Source organism: Trachypithecus francoisi, unplaced genomic scaffold, assembly GCF_009764315.1.
Source record: "Trachypithecus francoisi isolate TF-2019V2 unplaced genomic scaffold, Tfra_2.0 Lachesis_group7, whole genome shotgun sequence".
Classification (NCBI taxonomy): domain Eukaryota; kingdom Metazoa; phylum Chordata; class Mammalia; order Primates; family Cercopithecidae; genus Trachypithecus; species Trachypithecus francoisi.
This window is the reverse complement of record NW_022681472.1, coordinates 9791663-9816661: the sequence shown is the minus strand read 5'-3', so window position 1 is coordinate 9816661 and position 24999 is coordinate 9791663. Positions and strand designations below refer to the sequence as shown.

The 24999-nt window shown below is 38.2% G+C and overlaps 1 protein-coding gene across 2 annotated transcripts in view; it reads right to left on the bottom strand.

Annotated features, from left to right (window-relative positions):
* RP1 (RP1 axonemal microtubule associated) overlaps positions 1-24999 on the bottom strand; it is a 152279-nt gene that overhangs the window by 75546 nt on the left and 51734 nt on the right. Inside the window, exon 4 of one of the 2 annotated variants that reach the window (XM_033202785.1) lies at positions 17902-23967. The exons of the other annotated variant lie outside the window; for it this stretch is intronic. Within the exon in view, the coding sequence (XP_033058676.1) occupies positions 18296-23967 (5672 nt within the window). The 3' untranslated portion in view covers positions 17902-18295. Of the gene's footprint in view, positions 1-17901; positions 23968-24999 lie in introns of those variants that run through there. 2 annotated transcript variants of the gene reach the window in all.

The following is a 24999-nucleotide window of genomic DNA, read 5'->3' as shown; positions in this document are numbered from 1 at the left end:
TTGTATTCTGTTAGTTTGTAATCTATATGAGGTAATAGGCCAACATACCAAAAGAGAAAAACATCAGAATATTCTTAATGTAATATTTTGTGAGGTGAGGTCAGATCACAGAAAAACTAACATAATGAATAAGAAAAATTAGAAGGAGACAGAAAAGAAGGGGAGGGGGAGAACAAGAAGGAGAAAGTAGGGAAGAAGAAGAAAACAACAAGCCAAAAGAAAAAAGAAAAAGAAACATCAGTAGAAAGAAAGTACAAAACTTTATGCCATAATCTTTTAAAGTAGAAGTCAAAAGGCAAGTAAGACAGAAGATTTCAGGAGTTTGTACAGCATCTAACCCAGTTTTCTCAGAAATGCTGTGGGAGAAAAAATGTGACTAGACAAAATTCTAAGTCTTTGAAATATACATATACCATGAAGCCTCAATTTGAAAAAGAGTGAGTTGAAGGGGTGAGTAAATGAACTGGAGAAAAAAAGAATGCAGGTAGTGAAAAAATAGCACCTTTTTTCTTTATATAAACTATTTAGTCATTTAATGAGCAAACAGATTGGGGAAAGACTCAATTTACCAGAACAGACACAAAACATACAGAAAATTTGAATAGTCCTATATCCTCTTAAAAAAATAAACTTATACTGCAAATATTTTTCACAAAGAACTTCAGGCCCAGATGGCTTCAATGGTGAATTTTCTATCAAACCATTCTAAAAAATAGTATCAATCCTATATAAGCCCTTTGGAATAGTTCCCAACTCATTGTATGAGAAGAATATTACTCTGGTACCCAAATTAGAAAAGACATTATAAGAAAACTACAGAGCAATAACCCCCATATGCATCAATGAAAATATTCTCAACAAAATATCAGAAAACCACATCAACTATAATCTTGAAGTTTATTCCAGAAATGCAAGTTTTTTTAACATTAAGCAGCCAATAAATGTAATTCACCGTATTAACAGAACACAGGAGAACATAAAATGATACTCAGGATCATTCCTCATTAGAGAAATGTAAATAAACTAAAACCACTATGGGATAGAGCACTACATATAATAACTAAAATTAAAAACAGTGAAAATACCAAGGTAAGGATATACAGTAACTAGAACTCTCATGCATAACCAGAGGAAATGTGAAATGGCATAATACTTTGGAAACAGTTTGGCAGTTTCTTATAAAGTTCAACAAACTTACCATATATTCCTGAAATTCCATTCTAGTAATCTACCCAAAGAAATAAAAACATACAAAAACTTGTACATGAATTTTCGTTGTAATTTTACTCACAATACCAGAAACTGGAGTAACCCAAATGTCCATCAACAGGTTAGTCATGGGTTAAATTCTCTCTTCAAAAAAGATATGTTGAAGTCCTAACCTCTGGTATCTATAAATGTGACCCTAATTAAACATAAGGTCATAGTAGATGTAATTATGATATAAATTAAGATGAAGTCATGCTGGAATAGTGTAGGCTCTTAACCCAATACAACTTAGAAAAGAGACACCCAGGGAAAATGTCATGTGAAGATGGAGGCAGATATTAGCATGATACATCTACAAATCATGGAACACCAAGGACTGCTGGAAATCACCAGAAGCTAGGAGGGACACACAGAACAGGATGTCCCTCAGAGCACTCAAAGGAACCAATTCTGCTGACACCCTGATTTCAGATTTCTAGCCTACAGAACTATGAATGAATAAATTCTGTTTTTTGAAGGCACCAATTTGTGGTACTTTTCTTACAGCAGTCCCAGGAAACTGAAAAAGATTTGGTAATAGGAAGTAGGTGCTCCTATAACACCTAGTGTTACAGGAGTGTGATGAAATGGGCTTTCTCACACACAGTTTGACATCAGTGAAGTTTCATATACCTTTATGGAATGGCAGCTTGAGAATATCTGTGAAATTTTACAATGCACATATTCTTTAATCTAACTATTTTACTCTTGTAATTTACTATACTGTACTATACTGTATTTACTATACTGCTGCTGTAAAAAACAACTAAAGCTAGTTCTAGATAGGCTCTGGAAATAGGCCAAGGGTGTGCCTGAACAACCTCTTGCTAATGTGATTCACTGATCCAATCAGCCATCTCAGCAGAAGCCATAAATAGAGATGGAGTTACCCAGGAAAGATCTGTGGAGAACCCTTGTGTCTAATGGTACAGACCCCTTTGGCATCCAAAGAAGACCAACAAGGTTTTTGGAGAATACTATTTCATCAGATGAAAGAAACAGAGATGGGACAAATGACTGTGAGGGCCAGAGAGGGTAAAGCCACTGCCCTCACGGGCTGAGCGGGTGGGCTGCTGCCTGAGTAGGGCCCAGAGAACAAAGCAGTAAGCCACTGAGGATTACTCTCAGGCCTTGAAATCTAATGAAATTTGCCCTGCTAGGTTTCTAACTTGCTTGGAACACGTGACCCCTTTTTTCCTTTCAGTTTCTTCCTTTTGGAATGGGAATGCTTATCCTATGCCTGTCCCATCATTGTATTTTAGAAGCAAATAATTTGTTTTCTAGTTTCACACATCTGTGAATAGAGAGGAATTTTGATCCAAGATGCATTATACCCAGAGTCTCACCCATATTTGATTTTGATAATATATAAAATGAGATTTGGGACTTTGCGAAATTACTATATTTAGATGAGATTTTGAATTTAAAGTTGATGGTGGAATGGTTAAAACTTTTGGGAAGATTGGGATGCAGTAAATGCATTTTACACATAAGGACATGAATTCTCAAGGGCTAGAAAGCAAACTGTAATGGGTGACTAGTGTCCTTATAAGAAGAGAAGAGATACAGAGACAGAGGAAGAGTGCTACACGAAGATGGAGACAGACATTCCAGCTATCCTGCAGTAAGCCAAAGAATGCCAAGAACTGCAGGCAACCACCAAAAGCCAGAGAAGAGGTGAGGAAGGATCTTCTCCTACAGTCTTTAGAGATAGCATTCAGACTTCTAGCCTTCAGAACTGTGAGAATAAATCTGTTGTTTTAAGTTACTCAGTTTGTGGTAATCTGTTACAGAAGCCCCAGCAAACAAAAGGTGACTCTAAGGTAGAATGTGTTACATAATGAATACAACTCAGCAATTAAAAGGCACAAACTACTAATAGATGTAACAATTTGGATGAATCTTAAGCTTCATGCTGATCAAAACCCTAGTCACAGGAGTATATACTTCATGATTCCACAGAACTGCTAGGACAAGGCAGTGTAACTGAAAGCAAATGAGTTCTTTCCTAGGGCCAGGAATGGTGGAATTATCTTCAGAGAACATGAAGAAACTATTTGGGATAGAATTGTTCTGTATTTTTATTGAGATGGTAATTATACAGGTGAACACGACTATCAAAACTCATCACATTTTACATTTAAAATGCGTACATCTCTTTAAGTAAATTATACCTCAATAAGTTGATTTTTTTAAACATTAATAAACAAAACTTGTAAAAGTTATAACCCAAATGGTAAAATTGTTTTAAACTGCCACATAAATGAAAAAGGACAAATTTCCTTTATTTGCAAATAATTCATACAATCAATAAAACAAAACTAAACAAAACATGGATATCACAATGGAAAAATGGACAAGAATATGAATAGGCAATTTATTTAAAAAAGAGAAAGAACACAAGTGATCAAGAAATAGAAAATATGCTCAACCTCCCTTATACCTAAAGACAGGCAAATCAAAACATTGTTTTTCATCTATCAGAGTGACAAAAATCTTTGGTTTTAAAACACCTAGTGTTATAGGAGTGTGATGAAATGGGCTTTCTCACACACAGTTTGACATCAGTGAAGTTTCATATACCTTTATTGAATGGCAGCTTGAGAATATCTGTGAAATTTTACAATGCACATATTCTTTAATCTATTTTACTCTTGTAATTTACTATACAAATATACTCAGAAAGACCCCAAACTATGTGTACTAAGAACATTCTTCAAAAATCTCCTTATCTAAGTAGCAAATATTTAGATATTGTAATGCAATGGGGAGCCGAGCAAGAAGATACGAGGCAGATGAGAACAGAGGTAGCCTTTATTGGGCTCGCGGGCGAGGTTCACCGGTCCCCTGGAGGAGGGCCAAGGAAGTCACACTTGGGGCGGGTATCGGGGGGGCCTTTTATAGGGCAAGGTAGGCGGGGTTTGTAGGTTTTGGTTTTCCTGAGTTAGGTTTCCATTTCTGAGGAATGACGTGTCCAGGAGCTTGCGCAGAGCAGGGGTTTTTTGGTGGGTGTGGGCTTTTTTCCCGTGCTGAGAGTCTTAGCAGGAAGTGAAGGGCAAGAAGTCCTAACAAAGGGCCTGCCATGCCGGGTGATACCGCCATGTTGGGTCTAGATTCCTGCCTAATATTCTGACCTCCTTCTAATAAGTTGGTGTCCAGGAGCTGGAAGACGCCTCCAGTACCTGGAGGAGGATCGTCACATAGAGGCGTAGCAACCGTCCTCAGGTTGGGGCAGTCTGACTTCCAGTGGCCCATCCGCCGACAGCTCGGACAGGGACGAGTTGGCTCCTCAGGGTTGGGGCACTGCCTGGCCCAGTGGCCTTTGTTGCTGCACTTGAAACAGGTACCAGATGGCGTTTGGGGAGCACCACCTCTCTGAGAGCTCCTGGAGCCAGCCGGCCTCAGGGCTGCTACCAAGGCCTGGGTTTGGAGTTGTACCTTCTGATTTAGCCTGGCCTGTTGCTGGGCCTCAGCTGCTTCCTCCCTGGAGTTGTAGACCTTGAAGGCCAGTTGACTAAATCCTGGATTGGAGTTTGAGGGCTGTCCTCCACCTTTTCTAATTTTTCCCAGATATCCAGAGCCGACTGAGAAATAAAGTACATAGCCAAGACGGTTCCTCCTGCAGGGGAGGCAGGGTCAAGGCAGGTGTACTGAATGAGTGTCTCAGTTAGTCAGCTAAGAAAAATGGCCGGATTCTCATCTGAGTCTTGGACTACCTCCTTTAATTTATCAAAGTTGACTGACTTATTGGAGGCTGCCTGCATGCCAGCAAGAAGGCACTGGACCATCATGTCTCGGCGGCGGTGGCCTGCCGGCCCAACCTGGTAGTCCCAGTCGGGCTCGTCCGAGGGCACCGCCTCGCTGCCAACTGGCATGGCGGGGTCAGTTAAGTGAACCTGGTCAGCGTGCTGCCTGGCTGCCGCTAGGATACGTTCCCGTTCCTCAGGGGACAGGGTTGAGGTCATAACGACATGGAGATCATGCCAGGTGAGGTCATACGCCTGGCACAGGTATCTGAACTCTTTGATATACAGAGTGGGGTTGGCCGAGAAAGAGCCTACACGCTCTTCAATCTTAGATAGGTCTGCCAGCGAAAACGGCACATGGACCAGACCACTCCTTCGGCGCCTGCCACTTCCCGCAAGGGGCACAGGAGGTAGGTCCTGGACCGGGTATGGGCTGAGGGAGGCAAGGAGGAGGAGGAGGTAGAGAGACAGGGTTGGTCAGGTTTGGTAGGGGCACAGGAGGAGTGGAGAGAAGGGGTGGCGCAGACGGAGACAGCGAGGGGTCAGAGTAAGGGGGGGGTTGAGCGGGGAACTGAAGGGTAGGCAGAAAAATGGCATTGGGGGCTCAGAGAAAGAGGGGAGATTGTTCTTCTTCTGGCCTGAGGAAGAAGATGTCGCGAGCAAGACCTGGGCCAACGAACATTGGGCACAGAGGTCTGGGCAGAAGCACAAGTCCCAAAAGGCCTGAACGTAGGGTACCTCGGACCATTTGCCTAGTCTCTTGCAGAAGTTGGTCAGGTCTGTGAGGATGTTAAAGTCTAGAGTGCCCTCTGCAGGCCACTAAGACTGATTACCTAATTTGTACTGCAGCCATGCCACTGTGCAGAATAAAATAAGCCGCTTTTGTTTTAGGTCTTGGCCTAGACCCAAAGTCTGGAAATTAGCCAAGAGGCACCCCAGAGGGGATTTTTCGGTCTGGTTTGGACTGAGCAGCCCCCATGATCGTGAGGCAGGCAGTCCGGAGGCAAGGGGAGCATCCTCCCACTGCCACGCGGAGTGCAGGGTATGGCGGCTTCCGGGGAGGTTGGACGTCTCCTAGTCCCCAGTGTAGAGGTCACAAGTGACGGATGGGGGAAGCCCTGACGCGGCCACGTTTTCAGGCAGGGACTCCCGGAGCCTGCAGGACGGGGGAAATCTTACCCAGCAGTGATCAAACTGAGTCTTGGATATGGTGAAACGGCTCTTGGCTGGGAGAGGAGGTCCTGGCTTGGGGAGAGGAGAGCCTGCCTGAACCGGCAGGGGTCCAGGGAGGTCTCCTCCCGGGTTTTGGCACCAATGTAATTTAATGGGGAGCTGAGCAAGAAGACACGAGGCAGATGAGAACAGAGGTAGCCTTTATTGGGCTCGCAGGCAAGGTTCACCAGTCCCCTAGGAGGAGGGCCGAGGAAGTCGCGCTGGGGGCAGGTATCGGGGCCTTTTATAGGGTTAGGTAGGCGGGGTTTGTAGGTTTCGGTTTTCCTGATTTAGGTTTCCATTTCTGAGGAATGACGTGTCCAGGAGTTTGCACAGAGCGGGGATTTTTGGCGGACGCAGGCTTTTTTCAGGCATTGAGAGTCTTAGCAGGAAGTGAAGGGCGGGAAGTCCTAACAAAAGACCTGCCATGCCAGGTGATACCGCCATGTTGGGTCTAGATTCCTACCTAACAGATATGATCATGTATCTTTAAATACAGAATGAGTTAAATTTTGACTCAGTGCAATACACAACTATTTTAAAAGAATAAAGCTAAATGTGGTACAATTTGGATACTGTTACCTCAGTTTTACAAAAAAAAATGATAATATGTACACACGCTGCTATGCACATTTAAAGTTTAGAAAAATCACCTTAAGATACCTTTATAAATAAAGTTCAGAAGTTGGAGATGGAAGAAGGAAGACAGTTTTTATTTTATACCTGCCTACACTATCTAATATTTTTACTACATGCTATATAAGTTTTACCTTTTTAAATTGGTTAAGTATGTAAAGATAAAAATATATATAGTGAACCAATGAAAAGTTCTTTAGGAGTATCAATATATAGGAACTCTGTGCCTACATTCTTTCAAAACAAAAAAAAAAATATTTTCACCTTGTGACTGTAAAAGTCCTCTCTAGAATTATCATTTTATATTTAGAGTTCCTAGTGATCATATGTAAACTGTTCTTCCCAGTATTCACAGGCTAGAAAAATCTTTAATAATCTTTAAGTGATGCCAAACAGAAAAGACTGAACCATTTCTGCAAATCAGTACATTGACATTTAGTGCCACAACTAATTGTGCATCTCTAGTCAGAAATGGCTTGACTTTTCTATAAATGTGAATAGTATCTTTGTGAGGAGAGGGGAGTAGTAGATCTTCAAGGTCACACAGAATCATTTTGAGATCTAGTCTCTGAAACTTGATTTTAGGTAAGTTAAACTTTCTCAGTTTCTTCATTCAGAAAACAGAAATAATACATTCCTCTTATGGCCTTTAGGAGAGCTAAATCAGACAACATGTGTTAAGCACATAGTACAGTGCCTATTACATAACAGCTACCCAAGAAAGGAAAGTTATTATCATCGTAATTGTTACAAAATTGCCTCTTTTGCATCAATTAGATTATGCATTCTCATGAGAGCAATATTAATCCCAAAGGACAAAACCTGGTTTTTGGAGGGCAAAAAATCTTAAATATACAATGGTTTGCGGCCCTCTAAGCTCAGGGCTATCTGGCAAAACATTATTCCTTAGTATTTAATTTCTCTCATTAGCAGAAGGCAATAACAGAAAAAAAGTTGAGAAGTTAATTAAGCTACTTAAGAATTACATGTAAAAACCGTTATCAACCTTGGAAATTTCAGAGGACAAATTTATTATATAAATGGAAATTAATCTCCTAATATACAAAATTAGAGAAATAGTGCCTGTGTCTGTCTATATGCCTGAGTGATTGTAATTCATATACACAACAATAAAAAGAAACAGGAAAGGATCAGCCTTCATGATATAGGTATGTAGCCACTGGATTACAATGGTGTCTATAAGGAGATTTATATTGGTGGGCAAATATAAATCACAAATACTTGGGATTAAACCATTGGAAATCAAACTCCAAGCAAGGCAGTAAGAGTATTCAATCTTAGCCACCGTTGTTTGAAAAAGATTATGTGAAATCAGAAGCAGCCATAAAATAAGTAACTTATAAGTAGTATATGTTACAGAACTAATGGAAGATAACTGGTTCTCTTTTCATGCCAGAAAAAGTTAAAGTAGCAAAATACCAATTTGAGTGTCCAAGACAATGATGGACTGCTTTACAGATGGGCAGGGTCATTTTGTGTAGTTCTCTCCAGGACTCTTGTGCACGCTGCCTCTAAGCACCAGCCGACTTGACTCCATCTTTCTATGGTCTCTCTTTTCACCCAGGAATATAAGGCCCAAGGCTACTTTTCCAGTGTAGATAAAATTTACATAGCAGGGGGAAGTTCCAAGCCAGGCACTCAAAGCTTTAGTCTCCAGCTGCTGGTTAAAAAGGAAAAATGAAAGAACCTAGACTGGCCAAAGCAATTTTGAAAGAGAATAAAGTTGGAAAAATTTACACTGTCTGGTTTCAAGGCTTACTATAAAGCTACAATAATCAAGATGGTATATTGTGGCATACAAATATATGCACAAATCAATGAAATAGAACAGAGAATGCAGAAATGCACCCCTACACATGTAGTTGATTAACTTTTGACAAAAGACTATCCTTTCTAATTCAAAGTGTTCAATGAAGAAAGGATAGTCTTTGGAACAAAGAGTGCTGGAATAACTGGATATCCATTTAAAATAAAATGAATCTCAACTCTTACCTCCCACAGTATATTTAAAAAAAAGAGAGAGACCTCAAAATGGGACAAATAGACCCAACGTAAGAACTAAAATGATGAAACTCCTAAAAGAAAACACAGGAGAAAATCTTGTCATTGACATAGGCAGGCAGAGATTTCTTAGCTAAGACTTGAAAAGCATGAGCCATACAATGGAAATAAACAAACTGGGCTTACCAAAATTTAAAACTTGTTCATTCAAAATCCCACCACTAAGAAAGTGAAAAGTCAAGCTATTAGACTGGGAGAAAATGTATGCAAGACATACATCTGAATGTATTGTATATTATATTATATATATAATTGCTTCTCAGCCTTTTGGCTAAGATCAAGTGAATATATTGTACCCAGAATATGTAAAGAACTCTTGCAGCTCTAGATTTCAAATGCCCAACAGAAAATAAATCTGAAAACACACTATACCACAAAAGATACATGAACAGCAAATCAGTACATGTAAAGAGGTCCAACAACAATAGTCACTTAGAAAAATGCGAATTAAATGCAGAAAAGTAAACACACTGGTATAGCTAAAATGTAAGACTAACAATAGCAAGTGCAAACCAGAATACAGAGCAACTAGAATCCTCATATATTGTTGGTAGGGATACAACATGATACAACTACCTTTGAAAGGAGTTGGCTATTTCTTATTAACATACAATTACCATACAAGCTAACAATCTCGCTCCTAGATATTTACCTAGGAAAAATAAAAAAAAATATATGTCCTGCAAGAAGACTGGACATGAATGTTTATATAACTTATATCCAGAATAACCAGAAACTGAAAACAAATGTCTATTAGCTGGCAAATGTATAAACAAAGTGTGGTATGTACATACAATGAAATACCACTCAGCAATGAAAAACAAACTACTGATTCAGGCAACAATAATGAATCTCAAAATCATTTTGCTAAGTAAAAGAAGCAGATAGCAAAGACCATAAGATTCCATTTGCAAAAAATTCTAGAAAAAAACAGTACAGCCACAGAAAGTGAATCCATGGTTTTCAAGGGCTGGGAAAGGGGAGAAGCAATTAGCTATAAAGGGAAATAAGAAATCCTTTTTTGGGTGATGGAAATGTTCCATTATCTTACTGTAGTGGTGATTATGTGAATACATATGTTTGTCAAAACGCATTAAATCATAACACTTAAAATTGGAGAGATTTTATCAAATGTAAATTATACCCAAATAGAGGGTTTGAGAGAGAGAGAGAGAGAGAGAGGGAAGGAAATTAAAAATTAAGGAATTATTCCAGAGGTTCATCAGGCTGAGGTAATATTCATAATAGAAATTTTAAAATGAAAGAACAAAAAAAAAAAAAACAGAAGGGAAAGATCACAGAAATAATATAAAACAAATTCCCAGAACTAAAGGATATGGGTACTGAATGCCTAGTGTAACAAAAACAAACAAACCCTATACAAGTATATATTATTGTGCAATTTCAGAATACCAGAATAAACAGATGGTCCTAGAATCTTTTGGGAAGGGGAGAGGGGTGACATGTATGGGAGCAGAAATGAGAATGGCTTCGTACTTTTCATGTTGGGACTAAAAAATAAAAGACAAATTTTTAAAGCTTTCAAAATGTTTGAGTTACTTCTAATGTATAATGCCATGTAATTTTTATCCATTAAACATGCGAGAATAAAGGTATTTTTGTGTTTGTTTGTTTATTTTGAGATAGAGTCTCACTCTGTCGCCCAGGCTGGAGTGCAGTGGTGCGATCTCGGCTCACTGCAACCTCCACCTTCTGAGTTCAAGTGATTCTCCTGGCTCAGCCTCCTAAGTAGCTGAGATTACAGGTGCACACCACCACACCTGGCTAATCTTTTGTATTTTAGTAGAGACAGGGTTTCACTGTGTTGCCCAGGCTGGTCTCGAACTCTCAAGCTCGGGCAATCCACCTGCCAAAAGATATTTTCATACATTCGATTAAAAAAAAAAAAACTCCCAGACACCCCTTGTTATAAACTATAAGAGAATTTTCTCCATCTAAACTGAGGCCTAAACTAAGATTTCCATAAACAAGACATCCAATATAGAGAGAAAAAGGAGATTCCCAGGATGTTGCTGAGGGATAGCTCAGGATGACAACTGCACAGCTGACTTGGATTGAAGCAGTTCATGTTGGATGAGGAGGGAGCTGGGTAGAGGAATTGGGAAGGGACTTCCCCAAGGAATGCCTTCAAGAAAAATTATGTCCCCAAGGGAAAAAAAATAGAACAGATATGCACTTTTATGCTGACAGAGTCAGCCCTGGGGAAGAGTTCAGTAATAAATGATAGTCCATTTTTAATCCAAGGAAAACAAAAAATAGTTCAAAAAAGAAAATGTAGTCAGAATATACTAAAAGGCTCAGCTGAGGAAAATATTTACATATTCACATGGTTATTAATAAAAACTCTGTAATTTAATTTTAAAAAATTATACTGGCAGAGACAGGAGGTGGGAAGCTGAAGGTGAAATATCAATAGACAAAATCTAAAATTGAATTAAAAAAGCAGTATGTCTCTAAATACAGAAATAAACAGCAGAAAAACAGCTAAACATTTTCAAGAAAGACGCCTCTGTGGAGTGGGAATTAGGTACGTACAGGGTCAGAAAGTAGTCTTTTATTTTGAGCCTTGCACTTCTGATTAAAACTAGTTATAAACGTATAACTTTGGTAAGAAATAAAAATGCAAATGGAAGAGTTCTTCACTGAAACAAGTACAACTTCTATGCTGGATAGCCTGCCAGTGCAGGTCTACTGTGTGATTCTAGCTCTTAATGCCTTATAGACACTAGGTGGTCAGCTGTATGCAGAGACTTGTCCAGCTAGGCACTCACTGTGGACCCCATTCCTAACCCACTCAGGACCACCCAGGAGTTCAGTCAGTCCTATTGAGCTATTACATAGCACTCTACATACTTTGACATTTCATGACAACCAGACATTTCATGAGACTCTATTTGTTGATCCAGATTAGGTCTACAAATTCCTAGTAGGATACCAAACAGGGCATACAAGGCTAACCTCGACATCAACCTCCTGAAGGAAGAGCACCAGACAATCTCCATAATGCTATACTACCCCATGCCTCCTGGAAGGGTAACAGGACAGAGTCCATTGTGCAGATTGGTGCAAACTAATAGGTGAACAGGGAGAAAGTAAGCAAAGGCATAAAATAACAAATCTAGAGAACTTTCTCTTGGTCCCTGTCATTCTTCATATAATGGCTTTTTGACTGAGATTTTCCACTAACAGGCCTATGTTGAAATACATGTCTAAAACAAACTCCAATGTCATTTAAATGACATGAAATTATTCTTTTGGATTCTCTATACCACATCCATGAGAATAAATGGGACACATATGTATGCAAGTGTGTTTTTTGTTTCTGTTTTTTGAGAGGGAGTTTTGCTCTTGCCGCCCAGGCTGAGGTACAGTGGCATGATCTCAGCTCACTGCTACCTCCGCCTACTGGGTTCAAGAGAGTCTCCTGCCTCAGCCTCCTGAGTAGCTAGGATTACAGGCACCCATGACCAGGCCCGGCTAATTTTTGTATTTTTAGTAAAGAAAGGGTTTCACCATGTTGGCAAGATTGGTCTTGAACTCCTGACATCAGGTGATCCACCCGCCTCGGCCTCCCAAAGTGCTGGGATTACAGGCATGAGCCACCGTGCCCAGCCAAGCATTGTGATTTTTATGATGGTTTCTTTCTAATTTGGTCTTGAAGTTTTTCTTGAGAGTGGCCATAAGCTCCAGCCTTGCCCTGGCCAGAAATTCAAAGGATTTGGTTGTGGATGTTGACAGTACGCCTTCCATGGAATGCCTCTTCATCCTAAAGGATGCCTACTGCCTAAGTGTCTGCCCCATGACTAGGTGTCCCTCTCACAGGAAACTGTTTTTATAGGCAGACACCCTTGTGAGTCTTGCCTGACCTGTATCCAGATTATTCCTGTCAAGACAGTCACTCTCTAAGATAGCCCTGACCAAAAAGAAGGCTATGTTAAGAGCATCTATGCCAAATGAGACACAATGAAGTGAAACGAAAATGCATGAAACATAAGTGTTTATTATTCACAGTTCCCAGAAAGGTTAGGGGTACCAACAGAAAGAGGCAGCAGGGAGCTCAATCAGCAAGGGGTCAGTGGGGAAAAGGAGAGGAAGAGGGAGAAAGGGAAGAAGGGAGGTTGGGAGAGAGAACAGTTGGGAGAGAGGGAGGAGGAAATCTCTGGGACTGTATATGCCTTTATTAAGGTCTATGGGCATTATCCCTTAGGCTTTCTTGTGGGGGTTGTAGATGGGCTAATTTAAAGAAATAAGTTCCCCTTTTCCCTCCTGAAGGGGCGAACCTATTTACGTGACTCTGGTGTTGACCATTACATTTTATCATGTTCAGTAGCCGTGGAGTATGTTGGGTTTGGGGTCAAAGAAATGAGGAATAAGTAGGCCATACAGCAAACAACTGCATGGGAAAGTAAGGTTTCAACTAAGCCAAAGGTGACAGATTAGGACTAAATTTCAAATATTATGTCAGGCCTAAAACTGGATGCTGAGGCAACAACTGCATTAAACAAACTTGTAAATATATATATATGAATATTTATATATATGAACATAAATAAAGTATTTAGCTTTGTATCACCCATTTCTCACTATTTTCACTCTCAATATAATGAATTCCTGTGATGTGCAAGTCATGTTTTCCCATGAACCTTCTATCCTATCTTAATTTACTTGGTTGTATTGATTCACCTGAGCTTTAAGCAGTCTCACGTAGGTAGTAGTCTGTAGACTGCAGCCATTTATCAACATTAGAGTTACAGAAGAAAAGAACTATTTTCAAGAGGAAAAGCAGCTAAACGATTTTTACTCCATTGCCCTTTGTTTTTTGTTCTTGCTGTTACTGATTGTTATGATAATCTGTGTATGAATCAAAAAGTAAACATTAATATATGAAATACCAATGCATAGAGAAAAGACTCATGTGTATGTCCTTTAGAAAGAATTCCCATTGTTAAAAAATAATCATTGTTTATTACATCTAAAGTCCATGATGAGAACTGTTTACTAATTTTTGTCTAGAACAAGATGAACATATCTTCTCTAAACCATCAAACATAGTACTTGTCTCTGTTTGAAGGTTTGCTGTTTTGCTCCTTAATTTTCAAAAGTTTTTCAGTCATACATTCTCTGCTATGACTTGGGAATATTCCCTTAATAACTTAGCACTTAAGTCACTGGAAGATAAACCCTTTTGGGAAAAAAACTGTGAAATACCTTGAAATGGACAAAAAAGAAATTACTAGTGCCTTGTCAAGTCCTCTTGGGGTTACCTCTGTTTTTTCATTATCTTTAAATTATCTGAAAATCCTGCAAATTGTAAAAACATAGATAATGCAAACTATTCTTGTCCATAGAAATATAAATTGGTTGTGTCCAGGGAATGTAATCTTTGTCCTGGACAGACCCGAATTCATTTCAGCATTTCTTATTGCTTATTTTTAGTGATACTTTAAATTCTTCCTTCAGCCCATTATATATGTTAATAATTCCCTACGCAATTTGTAAGTTAAATAAAATCTTTGGCACATGATCATGTTATATCTGTACGGAATTCATGATTTTGCTTTTTAAAAACAATTATCCGTTAATACTTTAATGGACAAGACAGTAGAATAGTAGGAAAAATGCTAAGTACTTTGGATTAAAATAACTCTGGTCAGTTATGGAATCCTTTTTAACCTCAATAAACAAGGAATAAAAAGTCATGTTGTTTTCAGGGTAGATCTGTACATAGAGTATCAAACCACAAAACTCAGGACTTTTTATGAGGATCAAATACAGATATTAAAGTAAAAGTGCTTCTTTACTAGCCTCTGTGAGCTTTAGTCCCCTTCCTGCTACATTAAAGATACTATTACCCATCAAGAGGGTTCTTGTGAGGACTAAGATGATACACATAAAGAACTTAGCCCAATATTTGGCACCAAGCAAGGGCTCAAATTGTTAGTCACCTTCACTTTCATAAGGGGCCAGATGACTAAATCTTGAAAATATTACATTTCATATACATGCACACAATAAAGCTAAAATACATCTTGGTCAGAAGAACACCAACTCTGAAAAGCATATCAAATATATTAACACTAATGGCTTTTTAAAGAAAAATAGCTAAAACATGTTTAACACTGTGTGCCAACCTCTGTGCTAAGGGTTTTACAAGTATTTTCTCTAGTGATCCTCTCACAACCACCTTATAAGGTAGCTCCTCATAAGTACTTTAATGAGTGCCACAAATACGGAATGTAGTTTCAATACCTCAGTTTACACTCTGAAAAATGAGGCATGTTTTTTGTCACTGAAAAGTTGCATTATAGTATTTGAAAGTGTCATGTAAAAATTACCCCTATCCACTGAGCCAATGGCTCATTAACTTAGTTTCAACTTGAATGAGGGAATTTTGGTGGGTGCCATCCTCCCCAAATTGGGCTTTCCTTGGAATCAACTCTGATGATTCTTGACAGTTGGCATTTTTGAGTGCCTCTACGTTTGAACTTTTGCTCTTTGCTACTAACAGTATATTTATTTTAATTCTGAACACTGCTACTTCTTCTGGGTTTAATATTTGGGGGATGCCTGCAGAGTTGGACATTCAGTTTTCACTGAAGCAGAAGCACGAAGCTCAGAGACTGCCCCAATGCTTAAAGCATTGCCTTTATCCATGCAAGCCTCTCAGAGTGCCTGAACTTTTGACAGCGCATGGCACAGCTGCCATCTGGTGGGCAAAACACAATAATTTCACCACTCTACCTTGGAACCAGAGACTCTGAATTCCTGAGTAAGGGGTGCTACACTTCCATACTCAGCCCTTCAGGTACTTCATCTCTAAAGCAAAAGCTAGGTCTCTATAATATTCTTAAATTTCCTCTCAAGTTTCACTTACTCTTCAAAATTTCGCAGTGTGACAAGATTTTTTAAATATAAACCTTGTAAAAATAAAAACATGCTTTGAATGTTTAAAAGAAAAAATCATCTTTACAGACATTTTAAGGATGAGTAAAATACTGCTTTCATAAAATATAAAAAAACCTAAAAAAATACAAAAAACTGAGTTCTATCCTTCAGCATATTTGCACATCCTTCTATATGTATGGATCTGAAATTAGTAAGAGTTAAGAAAAACTAAATGCCTTCAAAAGCACTTCTTATCCATTTAACACACATTTATTAGGTACTTACCATGTCCCAAGTACGAAGCTAGCTCTGTGAATAAGATGTGGCCTAAGATCTCACAATTCAATGTATGTGAACATGTTCATTTTAAAGAAGAAGTATGTTACACAGTCATGCATTACTAATTCATGGTTGTCACTCCAGCTTCTCCCAATTATTATGCACCAAGGACACTGTTTGGTGTAATATTATTGCCAACAACTACATACTGCATGCCATATTTCTTGAAACCTCCTGGTTTTTATAAGGGATTTCCTCAGTCTTCTTAGGTATATCTGTATTTCACACCTTCCAAATTAAAAAGAAAAATTCTTTCCTTGTCTCACTGCACTAGCAAATGAGTGCTGATTTTTAAAAATATATCTTATCCCTGGCCAGGCGCAGTGGCTCACACTTGTAATCCCAGCACTTTGGGAGGCCGAGGCGGGTCGATCACCTGAGGTCAGGAGGTCAGGAGTTCAAGACCAGCCTAACCAACATGGAGAAACCCCATCTCTACTAAAAATACAAAAATTAGCCAGGTGTGGTGGTGCATGCCTATAATCCCAGCTACTTGGGAGGCTGAGGCAGGAGAATCACTTGAACCCGGGAGGCGGGGGTTGCAGTGAGCCGAGATCATACCATTGCTCTCCAACCTGGGCAACAAGAGAGAAAGTCTGTCTCGAAAAAAAAAAAAAAAAAAAATCTTATACCATCTTCCTCACATGAAAACAATGGCAAAAATGTAGTAAGCCCAGTGCAGTGGCATGCGCCTGTAGTCCCCAACTACTTGAGAAGCTCAGGATGGAGGGTCATTTGAACCCAGGAGTTCAAGACAAGCCTGGGAAACATAGTGAGTATCAGCCTTCAAAAAAAAAAAAAAAGGGTAGTAAAAGAGCATTAATTTTCAAGCACAAAGAACTGGGTTCAAATCTTGGCATGATACCCTACTGTAAACCAGTCATGAAAGTCCTTTACCTTCTTCTCCTAACTTCTCTATTTAAAAAAAAAAAAAAAATTCTGGGGGAGTAATACAGCCACATTCACAGTGCCTTTATGAGGAAGAATTACACACAAAAACCCTGCAGGTGTACCATAGTCCCTGATACACGGTAGGCACAAAATTAATGTAAATTATTTTCTCCTTTCTATTTTTTCTCCAAAACTTTGTGCTCTTTCATTCACTACAATTTATCATTGCTTACTACAGAAACTTACATAACATTATAACTTCCATATATTCATTAAAAGAAAGCATCACTTAATTTTTTTTTAAAAGCATACTCTATGTAGAAGTAGTCTCCAGCTGATGAAGTAGCAATTCATAATTTTTATGAATTTATGACTCATGCTGAACTGACACCAACATTATTCTTGATGTAATTAATTTAGTTACCTTTTGTTCCTCAATGCCAAATTTATGTTATTTTAGCATCTCCATGTGTGGCCCCAAAAATACTGACCATTCTAATTTGAGTCAGTTGTAGACAAGAGGCATAGATTTCCAAGTTTTCTAAGACTTGTTTCTATACCATCATATAGTAATGGAGTGGAAGGAATCTTAAAAGCTTTCCTGGTTAACTCCTGGGAAATATACCACAGTTATTCAAACCAATTGATACTTGATAGGCTAGTCTATTAGAAAAACAGTAAATCCTGTCCCATGGAAATGCTTGCAATTTCACTGGATATTCTGAAAAACTAGACTCAACACATTTGGCACAAGAAACTATGAGATTGTTGTGGACATCTTATAATCATACCTTTTATCAAATCAGTAGTTAAAAAGAATAAGTGAAGTACTTTGAGATAGTTATGTCTATTCAATTTATTCACCAATACATTCAATATACATTTTATACCAAGCTAACAACATTTTTTAAAAAGGATATAGTTCTTGTCCTTAGCACATTTTGATGCCCTGAGCAAAGAAATCATAGATACCAAAAAAAAAAAAAAAAAGTAAGTTCAGAACAAAACCGGATAGAAACTTCCAAAATAAGAGAACCTGAGTCTGTAATTGTTGGAAAAACAAAGAACAGAGAAATTATGAAAGTCAAACTGGTTATCCAAAGGAAGGCTTTCCAGGGTAAGTTCATTTTGAAGAAATGGGAAATTCTTAGCAGTTATCTAGTCCATATTTGTCACATGTGCTTCATCTCATTATGGGAAAAAATGAATTGACAAAGAATGTGCTGATATTGAAATTATAAATCTTCTTGTTCTCTATTGCTTTCAAGATCAGTTAAATTTAATATGTCTTCCTCTTCCCAAATGAAAAGATTTTCACCCTCAAACATACAAAGTTCTTCTAAAGTATTTCTGTTGCTAATATTTAAGGAGGTCTCAACTTGGCAAATATCTAAGAGGCAAGCTTGACCAAGCATTTCAAAGAAGTAATGACAGTTGGTATTTTCTCTTACTACTTGGTTGAGATTTGTTCTTGAGCCCTGGAATCTGTTATTTAATAAGTTGTTATTCTCATCGACTACTTTAAACATTTCATTTGTCTGACTGCTGAGGTCTTGTGTATCTGAATTCATATTACTCACAACTAACAATGATGTGTGCAAGAAATTCATACAAAACCTTTCCTTCAAATCTGGTTGGAATTTCTTTAAATTACCTTCTTCCTCTAACTCCAAAAAGTTAATTCTTTTTTGTTTTCTTCTTTTACCCATCAAGTCGAATGTGTTATTGAAATAAAACTGATCAAATGTATCACCAATGGCATTATCAATAAGATTTTGTCTCATACTTGCTTTATTGTTCTCTTCCCTGAACACTTTTTTGTCTGTCTGAAGTAAATATGGGTGTATTTTCATCCATAAATAAAAACCCAAGAAATTTTCAATATCAGATTCTTTGCGATATGCAAATCCTCGGTCTTCCTCATTCACGGGTTGGATAATAACAGTTAGTATTGGGCAATGTTGACCACAAAGAGCATACAGTTTATCCAAAGAGTCAGCTTCCTGAAGTGTACCATGAATCATATTACTGCCAGGCAATGGTTGGTTTTTAATAGCATCATCAGAGACAGGGTAGACTTTGTTACCAGCAGACATAAAGGAATGAGTGACAGATGTGCATACTCTTTCTGACTGATGATTATTACCTTTCTCCTCTGTATGGTGATTTGCTATTCTTTCCTTGGCACAGGTTTCATTGTGAACATCCTCATGAAAAGGTTCTGAGTCACTACCATGAGGCATGTTAAAGTAATTGCATTTTAGTTCAAGGGGTTGAGTTAGTTCCTCGAGTTCTGAAGAGGAGAGTTCATCCATGACTGGGCCTGGGGCCAAATTACCAAAATGTGAATATGGTACTTCACTGCTGTTATTATCAAGTAGGGTGTCCACTGATGTGGTGTCTGCATTGCCACACATGCCAGGATTTTCAGATGACATCCTTAGCAAATGATTTTCTTTCAGAAGCCATTTGCCTTTGTCAATCAGCACTCCTTCCTCTATGTCTGTGAGGATTCTGCTGTGATCATTTTGTTTTGTACCAGATTCTACAATGTCACCCCCATAATAATTGTTCCTCACACCATTAACATCACACTTATCTTGTCTTTCCTCCTGGAATTCCTGCAACATAGGTGAACTACTAGATACCTGTTCAGAAGAGCCAAATGACTGCCCTTCAGAATCATAAAGACTTGCTTTCCTGGAACACTGAAATTCCACAGAATTATAAGGACAAACCTGAGATTTGCGGGTAGACCCAGGAAAAAAAGATGGCTTGATAATATCTGTTTTACCGTAAAGTTTTTCTATCGCCCTTTTAACAAATCCTATGTTGTATTCTTTCTCTTGGGCAAGTTCGCCACTGTCATTGGGATCATCACTGGATGTTTTATATGGCTGCTCACTGTCACTGTCTGGTCGATAGTCTGACCAATCAGAAGTCACGGGACTTCTGATGCATTTTTTTAAATCAGGAGAGGACTCTGAATAACTTCCGGCTTCCATACTTTTCACCATCATTTTTACCACCTTAATTTCTCCTTCACTAGTCTCCTTTTCACTATTTTGCTTAGAATCATAGCAAAAAACTAAAGATGGTGGTGTTGCCAGCCTTTTACTGATTATTTCATAAATTATACCATTCCTTCTTTTTTCTTCCATAATATGCTTACCAGAGATGCCTATCAATTCTAAAGTTTTACTAGCCTCTAACTCTTCTTGGATTAGTTCTTCAGTGGCTTGCTCTCCTCCATTTACCACCGTATTAAAGGTATCAGTGTCCTGGTTTTCTAATTCTTCAAAAGATTCCAATTCTGAAATGTTTCTTTCACTTGATGTCATGCTGTTGGTTATTGAGCCTGGTTCTTCAGAAGTCCTTGGTTCTTCCGTATCAAAGGAAGTATATGCATTTTCATCCTGAAACTTCTTTAGTGAACAATTTTTAAAATCATCTAGAGAACTACGTTTCTTATCAAGTTCTGCTTCTTTTTCACTTAGGCAAAGGCCACAGGAGCTTAAATTACTGATATTTTGATGTGACACCAATGTATTAAAGCCATTTTTATATTCAGGGTCTGTCAAAATATTTAGATCTTTCTGAATGTCATCACCTCTTTCTAACTCTTCAGTTGATTCCAAGTTATCAGTATATGTGTTTTCTTTGGAGTTGAAAAAGTCAATGGTATTGCAGACACTGACAGGAACGTAAGTCTCATCAATTAGGCAAGCTCCCTCATAGATATGGTTCTCCTTTTGAGCACAAGCCTTGTTGGAAAACACAGTATCAGTAAGTGAACAGACCTCTCCTAGGAAACAAGCCTTATTCATAGAAGTCTGATCCACACCATAACCATCACTAGGAAAAAGAGCATCACTGGGGTTACATGTCTCTTTTGGAGGATAAGTCTTATTTACAGTGCACATCTCACATGGAGAGCAAGTCACTTCCAAAACACAGACTTCAGGAGCACATGCCTCACTGGCAGAGCAGTCTCCATCCAAAGAGGAGATTCTTTGTGTTCTTTCATTTTCACTGCACTTAGGAACACTCTGAATGTTGACTGTGGAACAATTTGCAGAAAGATCTAGTGGAACCATGTCTTGTTCTTTCTCACTGAGTCCAAAGTAGCTTGTAGTTGACTCCACTAAATTGGCAACAGCAGCTTTCAAGTCATCAGCTTCCTCTGTGATGGCTATGTGCTTTAGAATCTCCAGTAATGCAAGTGTTTCTGCAGATTTGTTGGTAGTCTTGTGAGCATCAACTTGACAGAAACTATTCATACTTCCCTTTAGATTTAGCACCAAGAGCCAAGCTAGAAGGAGATTAGTGGATGAATTACATATTGCAGAATGAAAGGGAACATTTGCAAGTGAACCTGGCATTTGAACAACTCCATTCTGAGTCTTGGGAATACCAGGAACTGAAGCTTGCAATTGGTGAAGCATCAGGACTGGTAAGAGGTCTTTTGGAGTTTCCTCTTCTATAGGATCTACTTGAATGGCAGCCTCTACACTTTGCCTTTTTCTAGCTAGGTTTATTTCCTGGTAAACAAGCTTTTTCTCTGGTCCTGATTTTTCAGCAGCTATATGATGTTTAGTATTATGATCATTAATAGCTGACTGTGACAAAGTACAATGTTCATGCAGGGAAACCAAATAAGCATCATTCAGAGATCCAACCTGTGTCTCATGGAGATCTTCTTCACCAGTATCACTGGCAATAAAAGACTTATCTCCCTCTTTACATAGATTATCTCCTGTCACACTGGCAATTTTAGTTATGTGCTTATTACTTTCCATAACAAAATTATTTATTTTTCCAGAACTTGTATGGAGATCATTCCCTGGAAAACTATTATTGTTACAATTTACCACACTCATTTCATTTCTACATACTGGAGCTGATTTTATAGGCTTTAAAGTTGGATATGGATTTATGTTCTGCAACCAACTCTGTATATAATTTTGAATTGAATGATGAGCAATATCCTCAGGAAAATCAGGTTTTTTCAAAGAAGCTAAGGAATTTGCCCTGGTTGTAGCATGTTGTTTACTTACAACAGCACTTGCTTTCAATTTATCCCCTTTTTGTTTTTTCTGGCTTCTTAAAGTTATGTGTGAATCAGTAACTAAACTCTTTTTTGCCATTCCTCTCAAATACCCAGATGCCACTTCTGCTTGAGATTGTGGTGCATAAAAATATTTGGGTTTTTGCTCAAGGATGTTAAATACATGAAATAAACTTTTATTTTCAAAAGTATTTTTGCAATATTTAGATTCATTGTGAGGAAACACTTTATCTCCTTGACAGATTTCTCTTTTTTTAGGTGCTCCTAAGCTTACTTTCTTTAGTGATCTAGATTTTCTTTTGGTTAAAAGTCCTTGAACCTTGGAATTTTGAGTAGTATTTAATTTATTTCTGTGGAAATTCTTGGAAATAGTGGAATTGAGATTACTTTTGGAACAAAAAGTATTTGATTCAATTACAGTATCACTTCTCTGGAGGTCTTCCTCACAAAGTATCCCTCCTTTAAGGGGACTATCTGAATCTTGCAATATCATTTCCTTTCTAATTCTACCTCTTGTGTTCATTCTCTCATTCTTATTAAGAATTCCTTTGGTTGCAAGCTGTCCATCTTGATATCTGGAATTTATTGCTTGCTGTCGAGATTTTTTCTTCTTTTTGCTGGCAACAGATGACAAAATCTTCTTTTCATTTTTTGGAAGTTTTGTTAAACCACACTGAGCAAATTCATTAATTAGTCTGTCAACTCTTGCAGTGACAGTAGAGGATGCTTCTGAAGCTGTAGCCTCAGAAATATTTTTGTCAGTTCCAGAGTTGGTACTTGAAAAGTGGGTTGCATCTGCTGAAATAGGGCTGAACCTATCATTGGTGTTATCATAAGCTTTGAAGTTCTTGACACCAGTTTTGTTGTCCAATACTATACTATCAACTACATCTTCCTCCACAATTGAGTTATTTGATATAGTTGATGGCAAACCATTATTATGCGACATCTCTAACATCTTCTGACTTGTAATTTCTATAACACCAGCACTTATTGCACTTGACTTAAGCAGTCTGTTTTCCTTTTTTCTTTCTAACAATGACTCCTCCATTTGATCGTTGTTATTGATCTGAACAAGTACTGGTTTGTTAGATACTGCTGACATTTTACTGCAAGAATGTGTAAACATATGATACTCAGACTTGTTTTCTCCACTTTCCCTTTCTTCACTATAGGAAAACTGTCCAATCATTTTCTCTTGAACCTCAGTTTCAGATACTAAGGTCACACTGCCTATCACAGATTTCTTTTGTCTCACTCTTCTTAGTCCAGGTGTAGGGGGCCTATAAAAACGATGCTTTGCTTGATCCTGAGTTCCCTGGGTGATATCTGTGTCCACAGTAGCATTCTCCCAACTAGCAGAACTGCAAGTTTCAGGCTCTTCATCTGTCATTTGAATGTTTATCTCCTCTGCTAAACTGCCTTCTTGATTACTGCTTCGCTCCATAGGTGACACATCTGCAGAGAATGAACATGCTGCAAGCTTTAAACCAGATGATCGACTTTCTGTTCTTCCTGGAAAACTCATCTCACTCTTTTCATCATTATTAGAAGGACCAGTTTTACTAACAGTAGTTGTCCATTTTATGGTTTCTTCCTCTTTTATTCTGAATCGAACTTTCATCTCAACTGTCATAGTGCCATCTTGATTAAAAATAATTGATTTCTCAATATCATCTTCAGAAGGATATATTGGTAAATTCTGAGAATCACTCTTTTCTAAGGCCAAGTAATTTTCAGGAACAAAAGAATAGTCTAAGTAGCTATCATTATTATGTGTTTTCTCAGAAGAAACAGAATAAATCTGGGACCTTGAGCTTGAAGACATATGTGTGCTTACTTTAAAGATTTTAAGAGTAAAAGGTGCCCACATCAAAATATAATACGGAAGGCAGAGAAGTTAAAAATATCCAAAGGAAGAGGCAGCAAAGAAAAAAAAAGAAAAAGGGAAATAATTAGTATGAAAAGTAGCGTATTTTCTGTATTTCATAGTAAAATGTTACTAATACTTTTCTGAGCTCTACGTTTTTTTTTTTTTTTTTTTTTGAGGCGGGGTCTCACTCTGTCACCAGGCTGGAGTGCAGTGGCGCGATCTGGGCTCACGGCAACCTCTTCCTCCAGGGTTCAAGCGATTCTCCTGCTTCAGCCTCCCGAGTAGCTGGGACTACAGACACACACCACCACACCCAGCTAATTGTTTTGTATTTTCAGTAAAGACAGAGTTTCACCGTGTTGGCCAGGATGGTCTCAATCTCCTGACCTCGTGATCCGCTTGCCTCAGCCTCCCAAAGTGCTGGGATTATAGGTGTGAGTCACCACACTCAGCCTATGTATTTTCCCAATAGTTATTTGAGAAAACCTACTGTAATAGTGGTACATTTCTTCAAACCACTCTTTAGAAGAGATCTCTAATTCAACTTTAATGAAGAGATTCAGAGAATTTTAACAAGTTTAATGAGGTAATTTTAATTTTAAAATTAAGTATAAAGTATAAAGTAAAAACTGCTAAGAATTCTACCAAAGATAAAAGTTTGTGGGTTTTCATTTCGTTGTTTTGTTTACCAACACTGAAACTGGAGTCCAACCAAGTACTGCTTACCTATTCAAACAAGGCAAGCAACAATTTATGCTGGTATTCATCTTTCCACCTACAAATATCAAAAGAGGTATCCATAGCTTTATGAAAGCAGAAACATTTTTATAATTAAGACTTAATCAAGTACTAATCATTAATTTAGCATGCACTTTGTATAATCGTTGCAACTGACTTAATACAGGGCACAAGAGAGAACAGAGCTAGACATAAGTCCAGATATCAGTTATCTTTTTAACGTGTGTCTTCAGCATTAACCTTGGCACTCTTGCTTCTTA